The sequence below is a fragment of the Schistocerca serialis genome, chromosome 1 (genome assembly GCF_023864345.2).
Source record: "Schistocerca serialis cubense isolate TAMUIC-IGC-003099 chromosome 1, iqSchSeri2.2, whole genome shotgun sequence".
In the NCBI taxonomy this organism is placed as follows: domain Eukaryota; kingdom Metazoa; phylum Arthropoda; class Insecta; order Orthoptera; family Acrididae; genus Schistocerca; species Schistocerca serialis.
Genome location: NC_064638.1, coordinates 834,647,435 through 834,668,213, shown reverse-complemented (window position 1 = coordinate 834,668,213; position 20,779 = coordinate 834,647,435). Strand labels below are relative to the sequence as shown.

The window sequence follows — 20,779 nt, the reverse complement described above, 5'->3', positions numbered from 1 at the left end:
AGAAAAAAATATGTTGCATTGCTGATAGTATTCTTCTCGGGTATGCAGCCGGATCATAACGTCTTCATGACACAATATTTCCGCGGTCCATCTGGCCGCCATCTTCAGGTGAGAGTGCTGGTGCACGAACTCGCCGGCGAGTTCGTGCACCAGCACTCTCACCTGAAGATGGCGGCCAGATGGACCGCGGAAATATTGTGTCATGAAGACGTTATGATCCGGCTGCATACCCGAGAAGAATATTATCAATTATTACGCCGGGAAAGCCTTCGTAGCCACATGTTGCATTGCTTATTGAACACTCCTCGTAATTCGAAATCGTTTCGAGATACATAACGTGTTTCATTTCTTATACAAGTCTCCTGGAGCCTGAGAGAGGAGTATAAGAAGTAGCAATGATGCCAAACGGATGTTATAGACACGAATGCTCAACAGATGGAGGAGATGAAGGGGAAAAAAGCTCCGTAGGGGAAAAGTTAAAAGGGCGGACATCCAATCGTCCGCTGCCAGCGCTGGCCGGGGAACGAAGCAGTCGCATCCGGATGCTATTAGTCTCAGCGGTCGAGCAAGGGGCACTCGAAGGCTTAAAAGTTGCCTGTGCGACACGTGCTCTCGAAATAAGTCGCGCGGCCGAGCGGTGGCGTGGCAGCGCGAGGTGGCACTTAAAAGTCCATCACGGCGCGGGCGCTGGCCCGGCTGCACACAGTGCGGGGGCGTAGGACCAGGCGCAGTCCGACGCAGGCCGCGCGCCGCTTGATTGCCCATTAGCCGGGCTAATCGGATTGAAGCGGCCGTTCCCGGGGGCGGCGCGCGCCAACTGCAGATAAACAAGCCACGGCGCGAAAAATACGGCGCGCTCGTTAGCGGCCGTGATTGGCCGGCCCTGCCCTGGTGTCGGTGGCCGCCTAATTGCGACGGAAGCGACGCCGCCAGGAAATTGCTCCGCTGCATACGCCGATACGCCGCCGGCACAACGGGCCAGCCGCGCGCGTCTTCCGTAGGCTCACGGCCGCGCGGCCGCCGGTGGAGGCACGTGTCTTGGTCAGCTCGCGACGGAGCGGTGGCGATGGCACCCCGTAGCTGGACGTAGTGGCATAGCACTGAACAAACCACAACGCCGAGAAACAATTGATGTAGAGTATGAAATTTATGGAATACGCTTGTCTATGTAACATATTTAAGTGCTTAACATTACAAGAGCGTTCAAAAGGGACGGTCGCTTGGGGTATATTACTTGAAACAGATTCTGGCAGGAGTTACCTTCATTGAAAGTTATCTGTTTGTGGGGAAATGATCTATTCTTAGTTACAGTTATGTTTAGGGATATTTTACTTTTTCTGTCATAGGTTCTCAGAAACCTCCTTCATCTGTATTACAGCCCTCTATGGGTGTGGATATTGAACACGAATAATGCGCAACGGACTCTTTTGGAGGGATCAATGAAGGAGTTTTCCGTCATAGAACGCAGTATACCTATTGGCAGTCTGTGCTATTAATATTTACAATTGTTAAAGGGGTATCGGATTTGTTCAAGCATAGCATACTGAAGTTATTCTGAATAAATTTGCTTTATTTCTTTCATAATTTAATATAATGTTGGGTGGAGGTGAGGCCTCTTATTATTTTACACAACTGCACGCAACGCGCACGCTATTTCTAGGAAAGGTGGCATTTTAACAGACGGGATTGCATCTCATCAGCCACTAGTAATTTTCCCGCTACTTTAATATTAAAACACATAGGACAGGATAGACAAGAGCTCAAACTTGCACCTAGTGCATAGATTTAATACTGGCATCCAATGGAGTGAGGACAAAGATCGGCTTGACATTTAGACGATAAAGCTTTCTTTTCTATACTCCTGTTCTGTACTGTATAACAACTTCAGTTAGAATTTAGCCAGTATCAAAGGATAGTGCATGTGCACGTCGTGGCTATGACCACGTGGGTTGAAAGTGGCTTTCCACATGCTTACAAGATTTTAATCAAACGGTTGTAACTGTGTAAATGCCTCTACCGTGAGTCGGTAGCAGTTTATTTAAATACTCTGTTGCTTCTACTCGAGTTTCTCTATAGGCGAGCGTAGCTGCCTCATTACTAGTTCGTCACACGTGGAGCACTGGCCCCTATTTGTATTACACAGAAACCACACATTAACAATCAATAAACCCTTCCAAAATTCCTAACACACATAAATAAATTGAAAGTCACACGGTTTGTTACCTAACTCTATCGTATAGATGGACAATTTCGCTATCAAAGCCCAACGTTGCCTACCACGTGGCGTGAACACAAAGACATACATATATCACTTTCAATACACAAAAGCCATACAACAGAAAATAATCAAAATAACCATGAGCGGAATCATTGGTTTGCCTATTCGACGCTGGGCTGAAAAGAGTAGGTTAGTCACAAATATCTAGTATTCCAATACCTTTTTCCATTACCAATCGAGATGGATATTCTGAAGGTACGTCCACTCGCTTACCCTTTCTTCGCAGAACAGCCCCTTACCATGGCGGAGCTCCGGAAGGCCTCTGGTATTCGGTGGAGGGGGTAGCCTCACCAACCTCTCCCTGCTAAACCCTATGTTCTCACATTCTCTTTGACAAAGTTTTGCCAGTGGTCGATCTCTGCCACTCAAGCCCAAGGAAACAAAGTTGGCACCACTACAGTCTACCAAGAGTTGCCTGCTTCCAAACTAATGGCTGACATCGCTTCAGGAAAGATGGGAATAGGTTGTAAAGGATATGTCACGTGCGTGAACATATTAACATTAAAGAAATATTCTACTACATAATAAATCAATTTTCCATCCTACATCATGGGAGTTTCATTTCACCCAAGGTGGGGCCGCGTTACGATTGAGAGAAAAACGGCAAGTGGCCGCACTCGTGAATATCTATCGATGATGCTGTCCTTTTAAGAAGGTACAATTGCAAAACATCGAATTTAATCATGGAACGGTACATACAGTACCGTTTCAATGTAAACGCGATATAACCCATTGCAAATGTGAAATTGTAGTACATTAATAACCGGTGTAAACCCCCGTATGTTGAATGCAAGCATGCAAACGTGCATGCATTGTGTTGTACAGGTGCCGGACGTCAGTTTGCGGGGTGGGGTACCATGACAGTTGCACTTAGCCATCTATACGACGACGATTAATGCAGGTTTGGGTGATGCTAGAGTTGTCTTCCGATGATGTCCCACGTATGCTCGATTGAAGACAGATCTGATAATAGAACATACCAAGGGACATGTCAACATTCTGTTTGGGTCAACAGCAGTATGTGGGCGGGCGTTATCCTGTTGGAAAACATTCTCTGGAACGCTGTTCATGAATGGCAGTACAACTGGTCGAATTATCGGACTGACGTACAAGTTTGCAGTCAGGGTGCTTGGGATAACCATGCTCTCGCTTCTGTTGTCATAAGAAATCGCACCCCAGACCATAGCCCCAGTATGCCTAGCACACAGACAGGTTGGTTGCAGGCCCTCAATTACCCTTCTTCTAACCAGCAAACGGCCATCGGTGGCACAGACGCAAAGCCAGCTTTCATCATAATACACGACAGACCTTCACCGTGGCCTCCAATGATCTCCCTCTTGACACCACTGAAGTCGCAAATGGCGGCGGCTTGGGAACACTGGAATGCACGTTACAGGGCGTCTGTCTCGGAGCTGTCCTTGAAGTAACCGATTTTTAACAGTTCCGTACGTCACTGTGGTGTCAACTGCTGCTCATATTGCAGCTGCAGTGCGATGGACAAAAGCCATACGCCAAACACGATAGTCCTCCCTCTCGTTAATGCCACGTGGCTGTCGTGCGACCCTACTTTCTCGTGACCACCACTGCCAGCGATCATGTACATCGGCTACATTCCTGCCAAGTCTTTCTGAAGTATCGCAGAATGAATATCCAACTTTTCTTAGTCTTGTTACACGACCCCGTTCATAGTGAGGTGCTGATAATGGCTTCCTTGTCCCTTTAAAGGCATTCTTTACTATCATCAACTCGCCACGTCCAACCTCAAAGGTAACTAATGCTCACGACTGCTACGGCCTGTATTTAAAGGAAACCTGATGTGAGTCCTCATAATGGTACTACCAGCGCCACTCTTACGCGACTGTCTCGAAATTTGAAGAGACATCGTCTTTCATATGTAGAAACACGCGTACCAGCTTTCGTTTATGACGCACAACTCCTTCTTGATATTGAGATTTTTTTGCCCGTCAGTGTATTTCACAAAATTTTGAAAGCTATGATGCTCCAGGTAACTGCTCTTCCGGATCTAAATCCCGTTGAACACCTCTGGGGTGCATTGGATCGACGTGTTCGTCGTAGATGCTATTCAAATAAAGATAAGTTTGCTGCTGCCTTATTGGACGATTGGTTAAAATTCCTAATTTATGTATTATAAAAGATTGTGGATTCAATGGCAAATATATGTGCTGTTGCGATCAAAGCCCATGGGCATGCATTCAAATACTGATTTTTTCTTCAGATTCCAAAATGGTTTTGCTTTATTCTTACGCACTTAGACCTGCAAATTACTTTTGAGCGAGAAGAATTGTCATTACTGTTATGATATATGATGACCTCGTTTGAACTAAATGTAATTAGTTTTGTACTAAATGAATTATAATTACATACTTTTCATTTATCCATTGGCAGTTGTTTTCTGTTTCACATTTATCTTTATGTAATTGTAACTACTGCTTTGTGCAAAATACTTTCGAGCGCTACTGTATATAAAAACCCGAGCAGAAAAGGTTCTCCTGGTCCTTAAGTTCAAACATTAGGTAAAGCGGCATATAAATGAACTGTATACTCAAACCAGTGTCTCTGTTACATTCACAGGAACCGAACTAGAAAAGGCTGTAAAACCGCTACAGTTCTACCTGGATGTTTTCAGCACCACCCAAGTTTCTACGCAGTTGAAGATATCGAAAGCGCTTACCATTGTAAAACCCATAAAACAATAAAATGACTCAGAAAGCTATTGTACTATAACACTGCGAAGTGTCTACTATGAGCTGTTAGAAACGCTAATGTTTAACAGAATTTACCAACACACTGATGGTGCTGTCCCTTCCTATAAGGCAGAGTTCCTCATAGTGCGTAGCTGTTGTGAGCAAGTTCTGATCCCAACCTTATATAATGAAAACTGGAAACTGGAAACGTCTGTGGCATTTATTTACTTAACAGTAGCTTAACCGTATGGTATGTTAGCCTGATTCTCGAAATGAACAAAAGTGTTCCACTCTCAAAATGATAAATTTGCTGGAGAATATGCATAAAAACTGCTGCTTCAAAGTCGCAATCGTAGATGTCACTAGCAAATCCTTCAGCATTAAGAACAGATTACCGCAGGGATCGGTACTAACCCCACTTCTCTTCAGTCAATGTAGAATTGATGTTCCAGCGAAAAATTCTCTTACACCGATGACATGGCGATAGCCACACAATCTAAGGACTGTGAACAAGGCGACCGAATACTCAGTAATAATCTAGGACCCAAAAGTAATATCATAATGAGCGGAGGTTGTGAGTGAACACTCAGAAAACTGAAGTATGCGGATTCCAGAACTAAACGTGCTTATTGTAGAAGTGTAAAACACAATCAGTTCCCAAAGTGTCTTTGAATATACCTAGGTCGCTGCCTCATCTTTAAGAAGCATCTCGAAATCAAACAACAAAAACTGATAACCACAAATCGCTTCGTTAGATAAATTGCTGAGAAGCACACACAAAGGTACTACGCTTAGCAGCACAACAATTGTCTATTCTCCTGCTGATTATTGCTCTCCTGTATGGAGTAGAAATTGCCAGGTCAAAGAGGCAGATGTACTCCTTAACGATACAATGAAGCTAATATCTGGAACTCTCAAATCCACACTCTTCCTTAGCTATTTGTTCTCTCGAATATTGCTCCTCCACACCATGGTGACAACTACAGGTGACTCAAGAGTGGAGCAAGATCAGCGATATCACAGTCGCCAATGATCTGTCAATAAATAATACTCTTAACTCCCCACCCTATAATCTAGGAAATCTATCTGGAACCACATTCCACCTACATATGACTTGAAGGAGCAATGAAGATCAGGATAGGCATCCTTTCAGAACTACAACTACACGGCCTACACAGATACAACGAAACCACTTCCAGGGATGCGTATGTCTTGGAAAGCATGGAGCTGTCTGATCGGAATAAGAGCGGGGCATACCAGAACGAAAGTTGTGCTCTTTAAGTGGAACGTGGCTGAAAGCCCTAAATGCGACTGTAGCACTCCGGGACAAACAATACAGCACACAGTATCGGAGTGTCAACGATACCATTGGACGCATAACGATCTGCTAGCAGCAAGAGCTGATGCAACTGAAAGGCCCAATTCACTGGACAGCGCGCTGTTGCAGACACCCACTGTGATCTGAAGTACTCTATGAAAACTGTATTTTAATTAATGTTTAAATATTCTAATCACGATTAAGCACTCAGTATGTTTTGTGTTTTATTTATAATAAAAGTTTATTTTTTCCAATTTATTATAATTGTTAATACATATATGTTTTATACTTGAATGAATGGAATTGATTACCTCTGTAAACGACATAAGATAAATAAATAAAAACGAAGTACACATGACAACAGCCATCGAAAGAATTCGGAGATGAGCTGTTAGGATACGTACAGTTCTGTTCAAAAGAGTAACAGAAATGGTTGGGGAACATAAATGGCAATCCTTGGAAGAAAGACGAGTATTAGTTCTGCTGTTACCTGCCAAGATAATATGTCTCGCGTAGAGACTATGACAATAAAGTAAGCAAGATCAGAACACGTACAGAGGCATATAGCGCGTACAGATAGTCATTTTCCCTTGCCTAATACGTGAATGGAACAGGAAAGAAAATCGATAACATTCCAGGACGAATTTTCAGTCTGTGCTGATACGAAACTTCGTAGCAGATTAAAACTGTGAACCCGACCGAGATTCGAATCACGCCCTTTACTTTCACGGGCAAGAAAGGAGGAACTGACGAAAGTAAATCGTTGAGGAAGGGTCGTGACTCATGATTGAGTAGCTCAGTTGGTGGAGCACTTGTCCGCGAAAGATAAAGGTCCCGAGTTCGAAACTCGGTCTGCCACACAGTTTTAATCTGCCAGGAAGTTTAATCGATAACATTTGTTAATTTTAGTCTACGTCATGCAATGCACGCTGATTTGCGGAGTACATATATTTATTATATTGTGTAAGTATGTTAATTCTGGTGGGTGCTTCAGTCCACGTAATATCTACGGAGTTGCTTTTCCGTGTCATTTGACCGTTTTCAGCAGTTAATGTTTCAATCCAACTGCCGGGACCTTCTTCAGAAACCACTATTCTTCATATAGCCGCACTCTGTGGAAAATAACTGTTTCACGTCTCTGTATGGAAGGAGGATCTGTTTAACCAGAAAGATGTAAGTGGATAATATAATCCACGCTGTCATTGTCGGGCCACTGTTATTGCTGTAGTCCAGTACCATATATCGTATGGAGAAGATACTGTGTCATGTTGAAGCACCTTTGGTTGGTTGTGATACCGTAGATGCGGGCCTAACAACTAGGGACAGATATATCAATATTTCTACGGGAGATTGTAACCGTGGTATCGAAACATGGAAAGTTGAAGGTGGAAGAATTAAGCGACCAAACAATTCAGCAGGTTATGAAAAGTAATCAGTTTTATTAGTTTCAAAAAAAGAGTGTATCAGAGATTATACATCGCTCCCAGCGGTTCAAAAATGGTTCAAATGGCTCTGAGCACTATGGGACTTAACTTCTGAGGTCATCAGCCCCCTAGAACTTAGAACTACTTAAACTTAACTAACCTAAGGACGTCACACACATCCATGCCCGAGGCAGGATTCGAACCTGCGACCTCAGCGGTCGCGCGATTCCTGACTGTAGCGCCTAGAACCGCTCAGCCAACCCGGCCGGCGCTCCCAGCGGTGCCTACAATGTTGGAATGCGTGCCACATCTGTCGTCGGATGGTCACAAGTACATGCATCGATATTTTCTTAATTGCACCTACGGTCTGTATCAACGTCCTCCGATGGTGGTTTCAAACGTAATTAGACTACTCAAAATGAAATGTGACTGAGCCAAATAGCGTCAAATTTCGCAACTAAGCACATAAATTACAGGCTTCCTACCAAAACACCAACGAATAAAAGCCGCTGGCTGTAGGTGAACATTGTTCTAGCGGAACAACCAGCAGTTGGTGGAAATTGTTTGCGGTCTCTTTCCCAATTTCTCCTCCGTGAGCATCAAACACCTCCTGAATAAGTTGATTATTAATTGTTTCCCTTTTCTATGTGAAAAACACGACTGCAGTCAGATAAATGGGACAGATATCACTATCGCTTGTGAGAATGTTTGATGCGCTCCATTCGGTCTAGACACCAATAATTTTCCGTCTCACTGTACGACTTTACATCGTTTTCCACATCATTCTAGCAGGCTTGTCTTTCATTCCTATTTGATATGTATTTGAGGAAGCTGTTATATCCGTTAGTAGAGTTCGATAGATCTTCATTGATTGAAGCGTCTATTTGTCCCCAATCATCTTCCAGCAACGATTGCACAAAATTTTGTGCGAATCCGACGCATTTTAAGTTTTTCCGGCACACTCGAATGAATGAATCCTGTCTCTGCTGTTACGTGGGTGATAACTAAATTTAGCGCACTGTAAAGAGAACTCTTTTCATGACGTCCGAAATTGTTGAGGGCTGCTCAGTACCCGGATAGTCTTCAGCGGATTTTCTAACTGATTAGAAAAATTAACATCACTCATAACACTTTCTCCGATTAGTGCTGTTCTATTGATAATCTTCCTACGATTTTCTGAGTGATTATGTCTACCAAGTTAATTCAGGAATTCATGAAAAACGCATTGTTCCTAAATACTCCTTTTTTTCGTCAGCCACGAAAGGCTATGGATAAGAAACGTGAAATAATTACCTAGAATAGCTCAACGTTTTTAATTTTTGATAATGTACAGAGAGCACGAATGATATTTTATTTCACCTCAGACGAAGGTGAAAAAGAAAGGAACAAAGTAAATTTTAAACTTTCTTTTTAAATGCACACCACATCTTTACAGAAAAATCTCGAAATTTCTGACTCCAACACCGTCACAAAGTTAACCATTTATTACAAAATGATTATCACAGCCCTTCGAAAATCTCTAGCAAATGAAAATTATTTTCGTGATCTAAAGTTATTAATATCAGCTCTTCACGGGTACTGATGTCTGTTAGATGCGGAATTTCATAGAACAGCACACACAAGAGCCCAGTGGTGCTCAATGGGGCAAACAGGGATGCCACCCTTGGACACCACCGCACCCAAACCACCTCACACTGCTAGGACACAACCGAACACGCTCTCTTGGTCAAACGTCCGCGCGATCGTAGCTGATTGACTGTTGTCCTTTGGCCGTATCTCCGCAGATGTGCAATTCCGACCTGTTGTTATCTGGAAAATTTTGCTCCATTGGATGCCGTGTAACCTGCTCCGGCATTTTTACCATGCCCTCTTCCTCTACCCTGTATAACACGACAGGATGATTGAAACGAAACTTTCTCCAACGCTTCTTCTCCACTGCATAAACTATAGTCTTTGATATGCTGATACAGTAATTTCAGATTTATGTTTCTCCAGAAAGAATTCAGATATCGCAGGATGTCGCACGACAGCGACAGTAACACAGTCGTCCCTATAGTTGTTGGACTGCACAGCAGAAACTGCGAGTGACAGCGTTTTGCCCGTGTGGTGTCGGCAGGTACTACTACGACAAGAACATCATGACGAAGGTGCACGGGAAGCGGTACGCCTACAAGTTCGACTTCCAGGGCCTGGCGGCGGCGACGCAGCCCGCGACGGCCGACCCCGCGACCTACAAGTACCAGTCGGACCTGTTCATGTCCAGCTACCACCACAGCACCAAGCTCAACTTCATGAGCCCGCACGCCGCCATACCTTCCTCCTCGGGTACGTACGCTCGCCGCTTCACAGCGTCACGAACTCTGCAACACGTTACCACTGCTCACGTCTCTGAATACTTCTGTTGTATGTGAAATCACCTTAGTAACTGTTACAAGTTATTTGAAAAAGAAAAAAGTCTCTGTTGAAAAATAGTCATTTTATTGCAAACAAGACTGTTTTACACACAAGTTTTTTAGCGTGGCCATCATCCGCAGCAAGCACAGATATATTCGATTTGTAAACAAAAATGTAATTGCAATGTATTTTATTTCTTCCAGACGCGTTTCGCCTTTTACTTCACGGCATCTTCAGTGGAATCTAGAATGATACAGTCTTGTTTGGATATGCGATGTTTGTAGAACTGTTTGTAGAACAGTACACGTCTTTTTTTACGTAAATAAGTGATTATTTGCAGTTATTCGCTTTTTAAATCACAGTTTTCGTTAAAATAGCTACAACTAGTGACAGAAGACTAATACGGCTGCACAGCAACTAGCGCAAAAAATACGTAAAGTGTGAAGAAAAAAGTTAGTAACATGAAATCGTGCATATTTTTCGTAAGTGAAGTTATAGTGCGACCTCCAGCGGGTGGCAAGATGACAAGAAACGCAGATGTCAGCCACGAACGCGAATAACTGTAATTAATCACTTACTTACGTAAAAAACAAGACTTGAACTGTTTTATACTCTACAAGTATCGCATATCAAAACAAAACTGTATCATTCTAGATTCCACTGAAGATGCCTTAAAGTAAAACGCGAAACGCGTCTGGAAGAAATAAAATACATTGTATCAAGAAAAGGCAGTTTTTATTTACAACACGAGTAATACTGTTTTCTTTTAGAATTATTACCTTGTACGATAAGCTGAAAAGTCACATTAGTTACGATTAGCAATAGCCTTAATGTGCATAACGTTGGTCTTATTAGATTAGATTCTTCTTTATCTGCCGACTGTATCAAGTTGACATTCCCGCGATACGTATTTCCATATAGTCATGAATGATACAGTTTTCTTTCTCAATAATCGGCGTACAGATTCATTGAACTGGCGTCAGCAGAGTAAGAAAGACGTTATCCTCTTTCTTAGTGCACCTCAGCCATTGAGGAACCTTCTCCGGTAGACAAAAGGACAGTTAGGAATTTTTAAATACAAGATTTCTCCCTCTTACTGAAACCAAGACTCAGCCAAATATATTCATAAAACAACTTCTGGGAACAGCATTGCAGGCTTGTTTTCTGCGACACACAGTCTGAATAGTATCGTTGGCACCCACAAAAACAATAAAATTTTTTGAGTACAATTTTTACTGTCAAACGTTTTCTTAATGAAGAATAAAGAAAAGAACAAGTCTGCGACAAATATTTCAAATATTCATACCTTTCTGACAGGAGCGAAAGTGCAATTTGATTTCCGATAGTCTCGTAGATGAAGTAACAGACGCAGATGTGCGCTTCAGGCAAACTACAGATCTGATTATTAAATGAGGCCACTTTCGCACACAGGACTCTGAACCGCTAATTTTTTAAAATTTGATGATGGCTGTAAAGCCAAATTCGGTTATCTGTTACAATAAATTAAAGACTACGAATTCCACAGTACACAAATTTGAATCTGTGGGGTACAAGCACAGATAGGAAAAGATGGGTGCACGATCTTGTCATTACATACTGTTGACACTCAGCCTTTCGCTATTGGAAATTGAAGCCTAATTTACGATTTAAAACGTCTTCAATACACAGTGCCGTTTATTCAGTTTCTTTGATAACAAGACTGAATTGAAAAATATCGTTTCATATTGATCGAGTTGTTCCCGAACCTTTTGTATTTGTGACTGCGTCAAGCTAGCAATATTATTCTCAAGAGATGAGTGATAGACTGGGTACATTTGAGAATTCGACTAAGACAACATCACTGATTTCACACACAGGTTGCACCTTAGACTCCACTGCTTGAAACTTTACATGGTCTTCTTGGAGTTACGCGCATATGTCATTTACAGTTATCAACGTTTTCTACTAAAATTTTTTATGACTTATACAATAGGGACATTGATACAGTTTCCTTCTTCCCATAATTAATATAAATATCCTACATTCGTAAAAATAAATTCAGAGAGACAAGATTTTCTTCCTTTCAGATATTATTATTCCTATTTGTCCGCTTTTTTTTGTAAATTCTCCGAGGTTCAGCACTGCGACGTTTCTTTTACATCTCCCCGTCCTCATATCTGATCCTCCTGAATTACTAAATTATCTTTGTATTATTTAAGGGTGGGTGGACTGTCCTTAGCTCACGGTGCATTTCCTCTTTTCCCCTCATATTAGTGCGCAAAGACAGGTTCATTGTTGACTAGTATTTGTTACGGATTTCTGATGCGTTTGTAAGCTTCAGCCAATAGCAGAATGCTAGAGATGGCTATGCGAATTTTGCTTCTTCCTGTTCTGCAGTTAGTTTCAAATATTATTAAGTGTCCGCGTATGTTCGACAGGAAGTAACCAGTACAAGACTCACCCATTAAAAGCAAGCCAGAAGGCTCCGTGGTTAAAGGCACTATCATCTAGGTTTTCCGAAGTTTCCCGAAATCAGCTTACCCGAATTATGGAAGAAATCCTCAAATAACTCTCTGCCAATTTCTTCTTGAACTCTCTAGTACTCTATCTCACACGTACTTTAACCATTCTTTCTCATTCTTATTGCATCATAAATTCGTAGTTATATTAAATACTGCAACACTCACGTATGCCTCTGTCATATGTCTGGTTGTTTAACAAAACTGACGTGTAACTAACATTGGCTAAGAAGTAACATGCAATAAATGTAGCTAAGCGTTTTTCTGCATTTTTTCATTACACGTCACGTAATTTCTTCGCTTCACCTGTGGTGGAAGCATATGCAGCGATCCAGGCACGCCTGAACTGCTTCTGCTCACGTCATTTGCCGCTTGACCTACTTCAGTGCAATAAGCTTCGGTTAAAAGACTTGCGGTGAATGAGCCATAACCATCATCGCAATATAACGCGTATAAGCTGTTGCGGTTACCCCTGGTCCTTGGATAGTAATCAGACGTCTTATAAAACACCAAAGAAAATCTCAGTAGTAGAACTTTATGATTCATCTGAAAGAAACTGATGCTTATTTTGAGATAGCTCTAGGTAAATGAATCATGCGGTGCATCGTATGAATGTGATTCCTAGGCTCTAGCTTTATTTGCTTCTTCACGGAAGTAGGAAATTTCTATGGTTGACAATAGCACGACATCTAATATTATGTAAAGTGAACCGTAAGATACAGTGAAGATCTGCAATAACGAATGCGGAGTGGGCGAGTTAAAGGAATAAAGTATTGAATGCTGGCGATGCGAACTGCTCGCAGTTTCACTAATTTAGCAGTTATATTGACTGACTTACTGCAGACTATAACGGATAATTTTGTACCTCACATCATTTACTCTGCATAAGAGCCACCAACCTAAGAAGTGTTCAGAGCATCAGCACTTGATCTGCCGGCACCTTCTTAAAGATCCGCATTCGTCCATACTGATTTAGGTTTTCCGTGATTTCCCTCAATCGCTTCACGCGAATGCCGGGATGGTTCCTTTTAAAGGGTGCAGCCCAGTACCTTCCCCATGCTTTCCTAATCCGAGCTCGTGCTCGATCTATAATGACTTCGTTGTCGACGGGTAGTTAAAAACTAGTCTCGTCCTTCTCCTCTTCTTAAAAATCTATACAATCATAACAACGAATCTGGTTACATATGCTGGTGGTTCGCCGGCCGCTGTGGCCGAGCGGTTCTAGGCGCTTCAGTCCGGAACTGCGCGACCGCTACGGTTGCAGGTTCGAATCCTGCCTCGGGCATGGATGTGTGTGATGTCCTTAGGTTATTTAGGTTTAAGTAGTTCTAAGTCCTAAGGGACTGATGACCTCAAATGTTAAGTCCCACAGTGCTCAGAGCCATTTGAACCATTTGTGAGTGATACTGATCGGGAAGGAAAGTCTTGCACCACGCGATTTACGTCTGTCCATCAAGTTGAAAGAACATATAAGGGAAAGGTGATTTTCCAACGATCAGAACATTCACACAGTGCTTGTCGAATAGCTGCGTCACCAAAGAGCGGGTTTCTACTGTCGAGCAATTGAACGATCGGTAGAACTTTCCTTGCCTTGTTTAAAGAGTGTTTACAAAAAAAAAAAATGGTTCAAATGGCTCTGAGCACTATGGGACGTAACATCTGAGGTCATCAGTCCCCTATAACTTAGAACTACTTAAACCTAACCTAAGGACATCACACACATCCATGCCCAAGGCAGAATTCGAACCTGCGACCGTGGCAGTCGCGCGGTTCCGGACTGAAGAGCCTAGAACCGCCTGGCCACCGCGGCCGGCGAGTGTTTACAGAGTGTGTTTAAAAATAGTGTCACCTATATTTGTCAGTTTGAAATTTAGTGCAGCATTCAGTGACAATTAGTTGGTCTATCAGAATAATGTCCCCCCCGTACTTTTAACCTCTGCTTTGTTCTTGAAGAAATACTCGCTTAAAGACTCGACATGAATCTTTCTCAGCAAATGTTTTGCTAATCAACTTTTGAAACAATGCTGTTAACAGGAAATAAGAGAAAATAATTTTTGCTTATTAATGGAAGACTGATGATTAAGTTTATGATGCGGGCCTGAAATCCCCGTTCGGCCATCCAAATGTAAGTTTCCCTTCCTTAGAATAAAATATGGTTCCATGGGTCATTTCAAAAAGCTTTTCCTCCATCTGTACTCAGAGCTAGTGCTCCCGTCCGTAGTTAACATCTTCGTTTGCTAGAGGTATAGCTTAACACTGTTCGAAACGTGTTACATTTACAACATTATGTTGCAAATTGAATTAACTTACTAATAGTGACTACTAAATGATATTTATAAATTTTATTAAACAGTGTTGGCCGAAAAAAAGCCGCCATGGTTAGACAATAAATATAATGCAGATTTCTGGCTGAATTGTTACACGTCAAACAAATCGAAACGTTTGGAGTTCGATCCTAATACTGTGCCCTGCCACTGAACGTTACTTTCAGCACTGTTGATGCTTTTTGGATGTGAATACTGGTAAGGTGCAATGCATCTTTCGTCCCCTCTTAATCTATAATGCCTTCATAAATGGCCTGGGAGCCTATTCGTCTATCAGAGGAGAGCAAATGTCAACTGTTCACAATGAGACGATGCTTACAAACGCGCTGAGAGGTTTACAGTGTTTGATACGGCCAGCCCACATTTGAAGTTAACTTACGTGAATTATATCACCTAATAACAGATATAAAAAGTAAGCGTGCCAGCTGTAAAGAATATAAATAGAGCACGTTTAATGTCTTGCCTTTGTTCCAGCTAAATATATCTCTTTGGACGCGGGTTGAGCAGACAACAGCTGCTCTTTTGCAAAAATTATTGTGAAACAATTAAATTTTTCCGCCAGGCAATGCCATTAAAAAATAAAACGATAATACTACCATCTTATTGATGAAAATTTTTTCGATTTTAGTTATTGTGTTGAGACAAACGGAAGATTGGCAGGCGGACTTTTACTGTAGCCTTATAACGTGTGTCATTGCCAGAGGATGTGTGTGATCTGGTACAGACAACGACTCATGTTGCCGTGCACTTGAGACGGCGACATTTCTGAACTGGCCACGAGTCTGCCAACAGTGACTGACTGTCATTGCGCTCAGAAGAGAAGTCTTGAGCGACCACCGAGAAATAGCGGAGGCACGCTACGTAAGACCTAATAACAGAAGTGCCCCTCATGTTCCTCAGTATGAACATCTCACTCTCGGACCTCTCTAATTTGCTACGGATGTGTTCATACACTTTTTGGTCATCTCGGCTGTTTCGTTTCGTCAACTTTTGTTGAAATTTCGTGACACACTCTTTTCGGGTCTAAACCGAAGATACTCGCCATGAATGTTCCTCTCTAAAGTTTCGAGCAAAATCTTGAGTACTTTTACTTTGCCAATATCTGCAAACCTCCGTGCCTTCTTGGGTGTTCTACTGTTCAGTTGGCTTCGGCAGTCCTCACTGTACGGCTGTCACCAAAAGGGCAAGACTTTAGTCGAGCTCCTTGGACTTTAATCTATAATGGCCTACCGAAAGGTGACCACAGCGCTATTGTCTGGTCAGCGAGTTGTGCCCGTCTGCAGCGGTATTCTTCCACGAAAAAGCTTTGTCTCCGACGACTCGGGTGGCTAGTCACTACATCTTCAAAAGAACCTTTGCTTTAAGACTGCCGCACTTTTATGTAGTATTAGCAGAAGTTAGAGTGCGCTCCTTTCAGTGTCTCGTCGCAGTTACAGCCCATTTCCAAAAACGTGTAAATAACCCGGCGGCATGGCGCTCGGGCAATTTTTCGCGAACTCGACGCGGCAAATTCGGCGGCTAAGGCGGCGGCAGTTTTTCACGAGGCGATAATGCCGGGGGCGCCATTCTTGCGGCGGCGCCTTATCTGAGAGCCGGGGGCGGCGGGGGCGGCAGGGGCGGCGCTAACGGGGCAGCGCTGCGCGGCGCCTAACTTATACTGCGGGCCTTTCAATCTGGCGCTCATCACGCGCGCTCCGGAAATTGTCTCGCTCGCTAGCTGCAGCCAGCAGCCGCGCCGCGATCCTATCTGGCGAGGAAGCGACAGCGGCCGGGCCGCCGCCGCCGCGACCGCTCAGCCGCCTCCTCGTGCGCCTGCCGCTGTCACGCTGCCTCAGGTACCGCGACGAGGCACTGTGCAGTACTGCAGAACGTAGCACAACGCCACAGTACCGCAACAGTCTCGGGCGCAAAGGATGCTCCACTTCAGATTTTCTGAAAATCTCTATGCACTAGAATGTCAAAATCAAACACCTTTCAGCTCTCTACTTTCCAAACTTATTTTATTTGGCTACCAGTTTTGGCGATTTGCTACGCCGTCTTCAGGAACCTAACCGACGTATAGGAAAATTCCACCTCGGTTCTGGTCAAAACAGGGGCCAGCAATACTGAAGACGACGTAGTAAATCGCCGAAACTGATAGCCAAATAAAGTAGGTTTGGAAACTAGACCGCTGAAAGGTGTTTGATTTGACATCCTGTACCGAACAGACGAGTACCACTGGAGTCACCATTAGGGACGTGGAACTCTGCTACTGCGATGAGTAAACGTTTTAGAAATGACTGCAACCAGTCGCCTTTTCTGAGGGAAGAAGTTTTTGGTTTTACCATTACCGGTTTTATGTCGCTTGGAGACCCATCATAAGATAGCATACAATTCTTAGCGATTATTTGTGATGGAAATGTTGTGTGACTAAGGCCTCCCGTCGGATAGACCGTTCACCAGGAGCAAGTCTCTCGATCTGATGCCACTTCGTCGACTTGCGCGTCGATGGGGATGAAATCATGATGATTAGGACAACACAACACCCAGTCCCTGAGCGGAGAAAATTTCCGACCCAGCCGGTAATCGAACCCGGGCCCTTAGGATTGACATTCTGTCACGCTCACCACTCAGCTACCTGGGGCGGACAACTATTGTATGTAGCATTTAGCAGAGATTGTTGTGTAGACGTGATAGGACAACAAATCGAAATAACTAAATATTGAACTAGGGTATTATCTAGAATTACTTACATTACGAGGTCGAGTTTTTAGTGCACAATGTCCGCAGACAAAGGATGAATCATCCGGGGGGGAGAGGGAGGGGGTGGCGTTAGTAGTTTTAAAGGCTGCCAAGAAGGTCGTCCTCTTGCTCAGCGTACTGCTAACTGTCGTTTCCGCACGCGAAATGTGTAATAATCAACGCCCCAACGAAAAGGATGGTTTCAGTAATGCCCTTTATGCTATCCTCGAAGGACTCTTTCGTGTCGATTCTGAGCAGCAGAGTGTCTGAAACGTTATCCTCAACCAACCTACAGAAAATCGAGCTATTTCAACGCTAGGCGTCGCGTTTCTAACCTCCATCACAGGGGCGTCAAAAGAGGTGCCCGGGGGGGGGGGAGGTAGTGAAGTGAGATATGGGTTATAGCGGGTGTGAAGACCTTCTCGTAGTGTGACACGTTGACACGTTCACTGTGGCGTTGAACAGAATTGTGGTGAAATTTGGTGCGAATGTGACAGCGTTAACCCACCTAACACGTCACACACGTCGCATGAACTTTTGAGCTCTCGTCTTTTTATCAAATGTGTCAACATCTTGCTGTACGAAGCGCCGCCGAGCCCGAGCGTGATGGGCATGCCGCGACTCTTTTGCACCGTTACAGCAGAGGGCTGTAGGTAGCTTTGGGACAAATTTAAATTCTCTAAGTCGCAATGTGAGATAGCATTTCGAGAAAGCATCCTTCAACTGTGTTGCATAGTGCAGTTTTCAGCGATGTACTCACGATTGGGACCGGAAAGGGTGGTGAGAGAGAGGAGTACGCGTGTGACAGTGGTACACAAAATCCCCCAGTCACACACCATAAGCTGTACTGTGTAGCACAGAAGCAAGTATAGATGTAAAAAGCAAATGAAATGATCGCATCCAGAGCCTATTTGGTAAATGGTAATTTATACGATTTCTTGAAAATTTTAGTTTTAATTTGGTTGAAAGACGCTGCAGCGCGATACAAGAGCGCATTTTTCTTTTTTTCAGTAGAGGGTGCAACATCTCAGTAATAATCATAAGAGGTGACAAATAAGCATGTCAGTGTAAGTTACATTCTTTCTCGTGCTCATTATACAAATTTCGAATATTTTCAAAAATTTTATTCAAGGTATTGCCAGCTATCAAGGCACAGTTCCTTCCTGCGAAGTATATTTTTATCCTTTAATGAACATGTTTAAATGAACAGGCTGTATCCTTACTAACATTTATCTCTGAATTCATTGTGACCAAGGAAACCACTTCCTTAGTTTGCCTTTGGTTCATTGTCTAGTGAAAATCTTTCAACTCGGCGTCATTTCAGAGGCTTGCATTTTCAGCGCGTCAGATGTGATACTGTCTGTGGATGTGGTGAAGTGTGGAGTGTACTGTTGTGTGCCTGCCGTTCATGATGATTCATAAACAGACTAAATGAACTGCCAATATCATGAGACAGTAATAGGAGGCTTAAACCCGATACTAGCAGACTGCCTCCTCCTCTAAAGCAGCATTAACGTGGGAGTCAAGCTGGAAAGTTAGTATCCTGCGATAGATATTCAACTGTACCACAGGAGAGACTTTAGACTTTTGGATTCAGTCCCAGCGCCCAGTTGCAAAGTCTGATGTTGAGTAATATTACACTTCTGCCTTCCCTCTCAAGTATGATTACGATGCAGATCTTTCCACCATCAGCACTGTAACGTGCTACATCCGAGTCGAGCTCGAGTTAGCGACCTCGACTACTGATGCACTCAACATCACATTAAGTCTCGCCAAACTACTGCACAGGCAACACCATATTTCACAATTGGAAGAAGACAACTGGATATACCCCTCCGCTGTTGCTGTACGCACGTGTTGCTGTCGGGGAAAATGTGAAAAACGTTTTCAGGTCACATTACTCGTTTCTACCTGTCAGTTGTTCAGGAATCGCGCTCCAGTACCAAAAAGTGGACGCGTGATGGATAAAAGTAGCAGCACAGACAAATAGGGAATTCCTGGCCAAAGTAAGTCTCTTACTCCCCTACATTGGTCTCAATTTTAGGAACAAATTTCTGACAATTTACGTTTGGAGCACAGCGTTATATGGAATTGAGTCATGGACTTTGGGAAAACCGGAAATGAAGAAAATGGCTCTGAGGACTATGGGACTTAACATCTTAGGTCATCAGTCCCCTAGAACTTAGAACTACTTAAACCTAACTAACTTAAGAACATCACACACATCCATGCCCGTGGCAGGATTCGAACCTGCGACCGTAGCAGCCCCGCGGTTCCGGACTGCAGCGCTAGAACCGCACGGCCACCGCGGCCGGCGGAAATGAAGAGAATCGAAACGTTTGTGATATGTTGCTGTAAATCGATATTCAAATTAGGTGAACATATAAGAAGTGAGGAAGTTCTCCACAGAATCAGCAAGAAGACGAAGATGTCGAAAATATATACAAGAAAACAGGACAGTAGAACACGCGTTAAGAGATCAAGGAATAACTTCATTGATACTTGAGCTGTAGAGAGCTACAACAGTGGGGGAAGATAGACACTAAAATTCATGCAACACATGTTTGAGATGTTGAGTTCACGTGCTATTCTGAGATTAAGAGCTTGGAAAAGGAGATAAATTCGTAGCGGGCGACATCAAAGCAGTTAGGAAACTGATGACCGAAAAACAGTTTTTTTTTTCACCGTTGTATGTTTAGTATCTGGAATTCTTCCTTGAACTCTGAACACGAACGTAACAGCGCTACCCGTTCCGTATATTTTGAAGCCACTAAAATTGAACATGTTCAAAAAATGTGTGTGAAATCTTATGGGACTTAACTGCTAAGGTCATCAGTCCCTAAGCTTACACATTACTTAACCTAAAGTGTCCTAAGGATAAACACACACACCCATGCCCGAAGGAGGACTCGAACCTCCACCGGGACCAGCAGCACAGTCCATGACTGCCGCGACCTAGACCGCTTGGCTAATCCCGCGCGGCATTGAACATGTTGGCAGATCAATACAAATGCCTGCGTACCGGCTTCTCTGACTACATCCAGAGATATCAACTGAAGAAAGAGAGAAAGCGATAAGGAGAGGGAGAGAGAAGGTGACGCCAGTGCATTACGATGG

At 43.3% G+C, this 20,779-nt stretch overlaps 1 protein-coding gene across 1 annotated transcript in view; it reads left to right on the top strand.

Annotated features, from left to right (window-relative positions):
• LOC126458351 (transcriptional regulator ERG homolog) overlaps positions 1-20,779 on the top strand; it is a 293,460-nt gene that overhangs the window by 222,442 nt on the left and 50,239 nt on the right. The window contains exon 6 of the mRNA XM_050095320.1: positions 9,842-10,050. Within this exon, the coding sequence (XP_049951277.1) occupies positions 9,842-10,050 (209 nt within the window). The remainder of the gene's footprint in view (positions 1-9,841; positions 10,051-20,779) is intronic.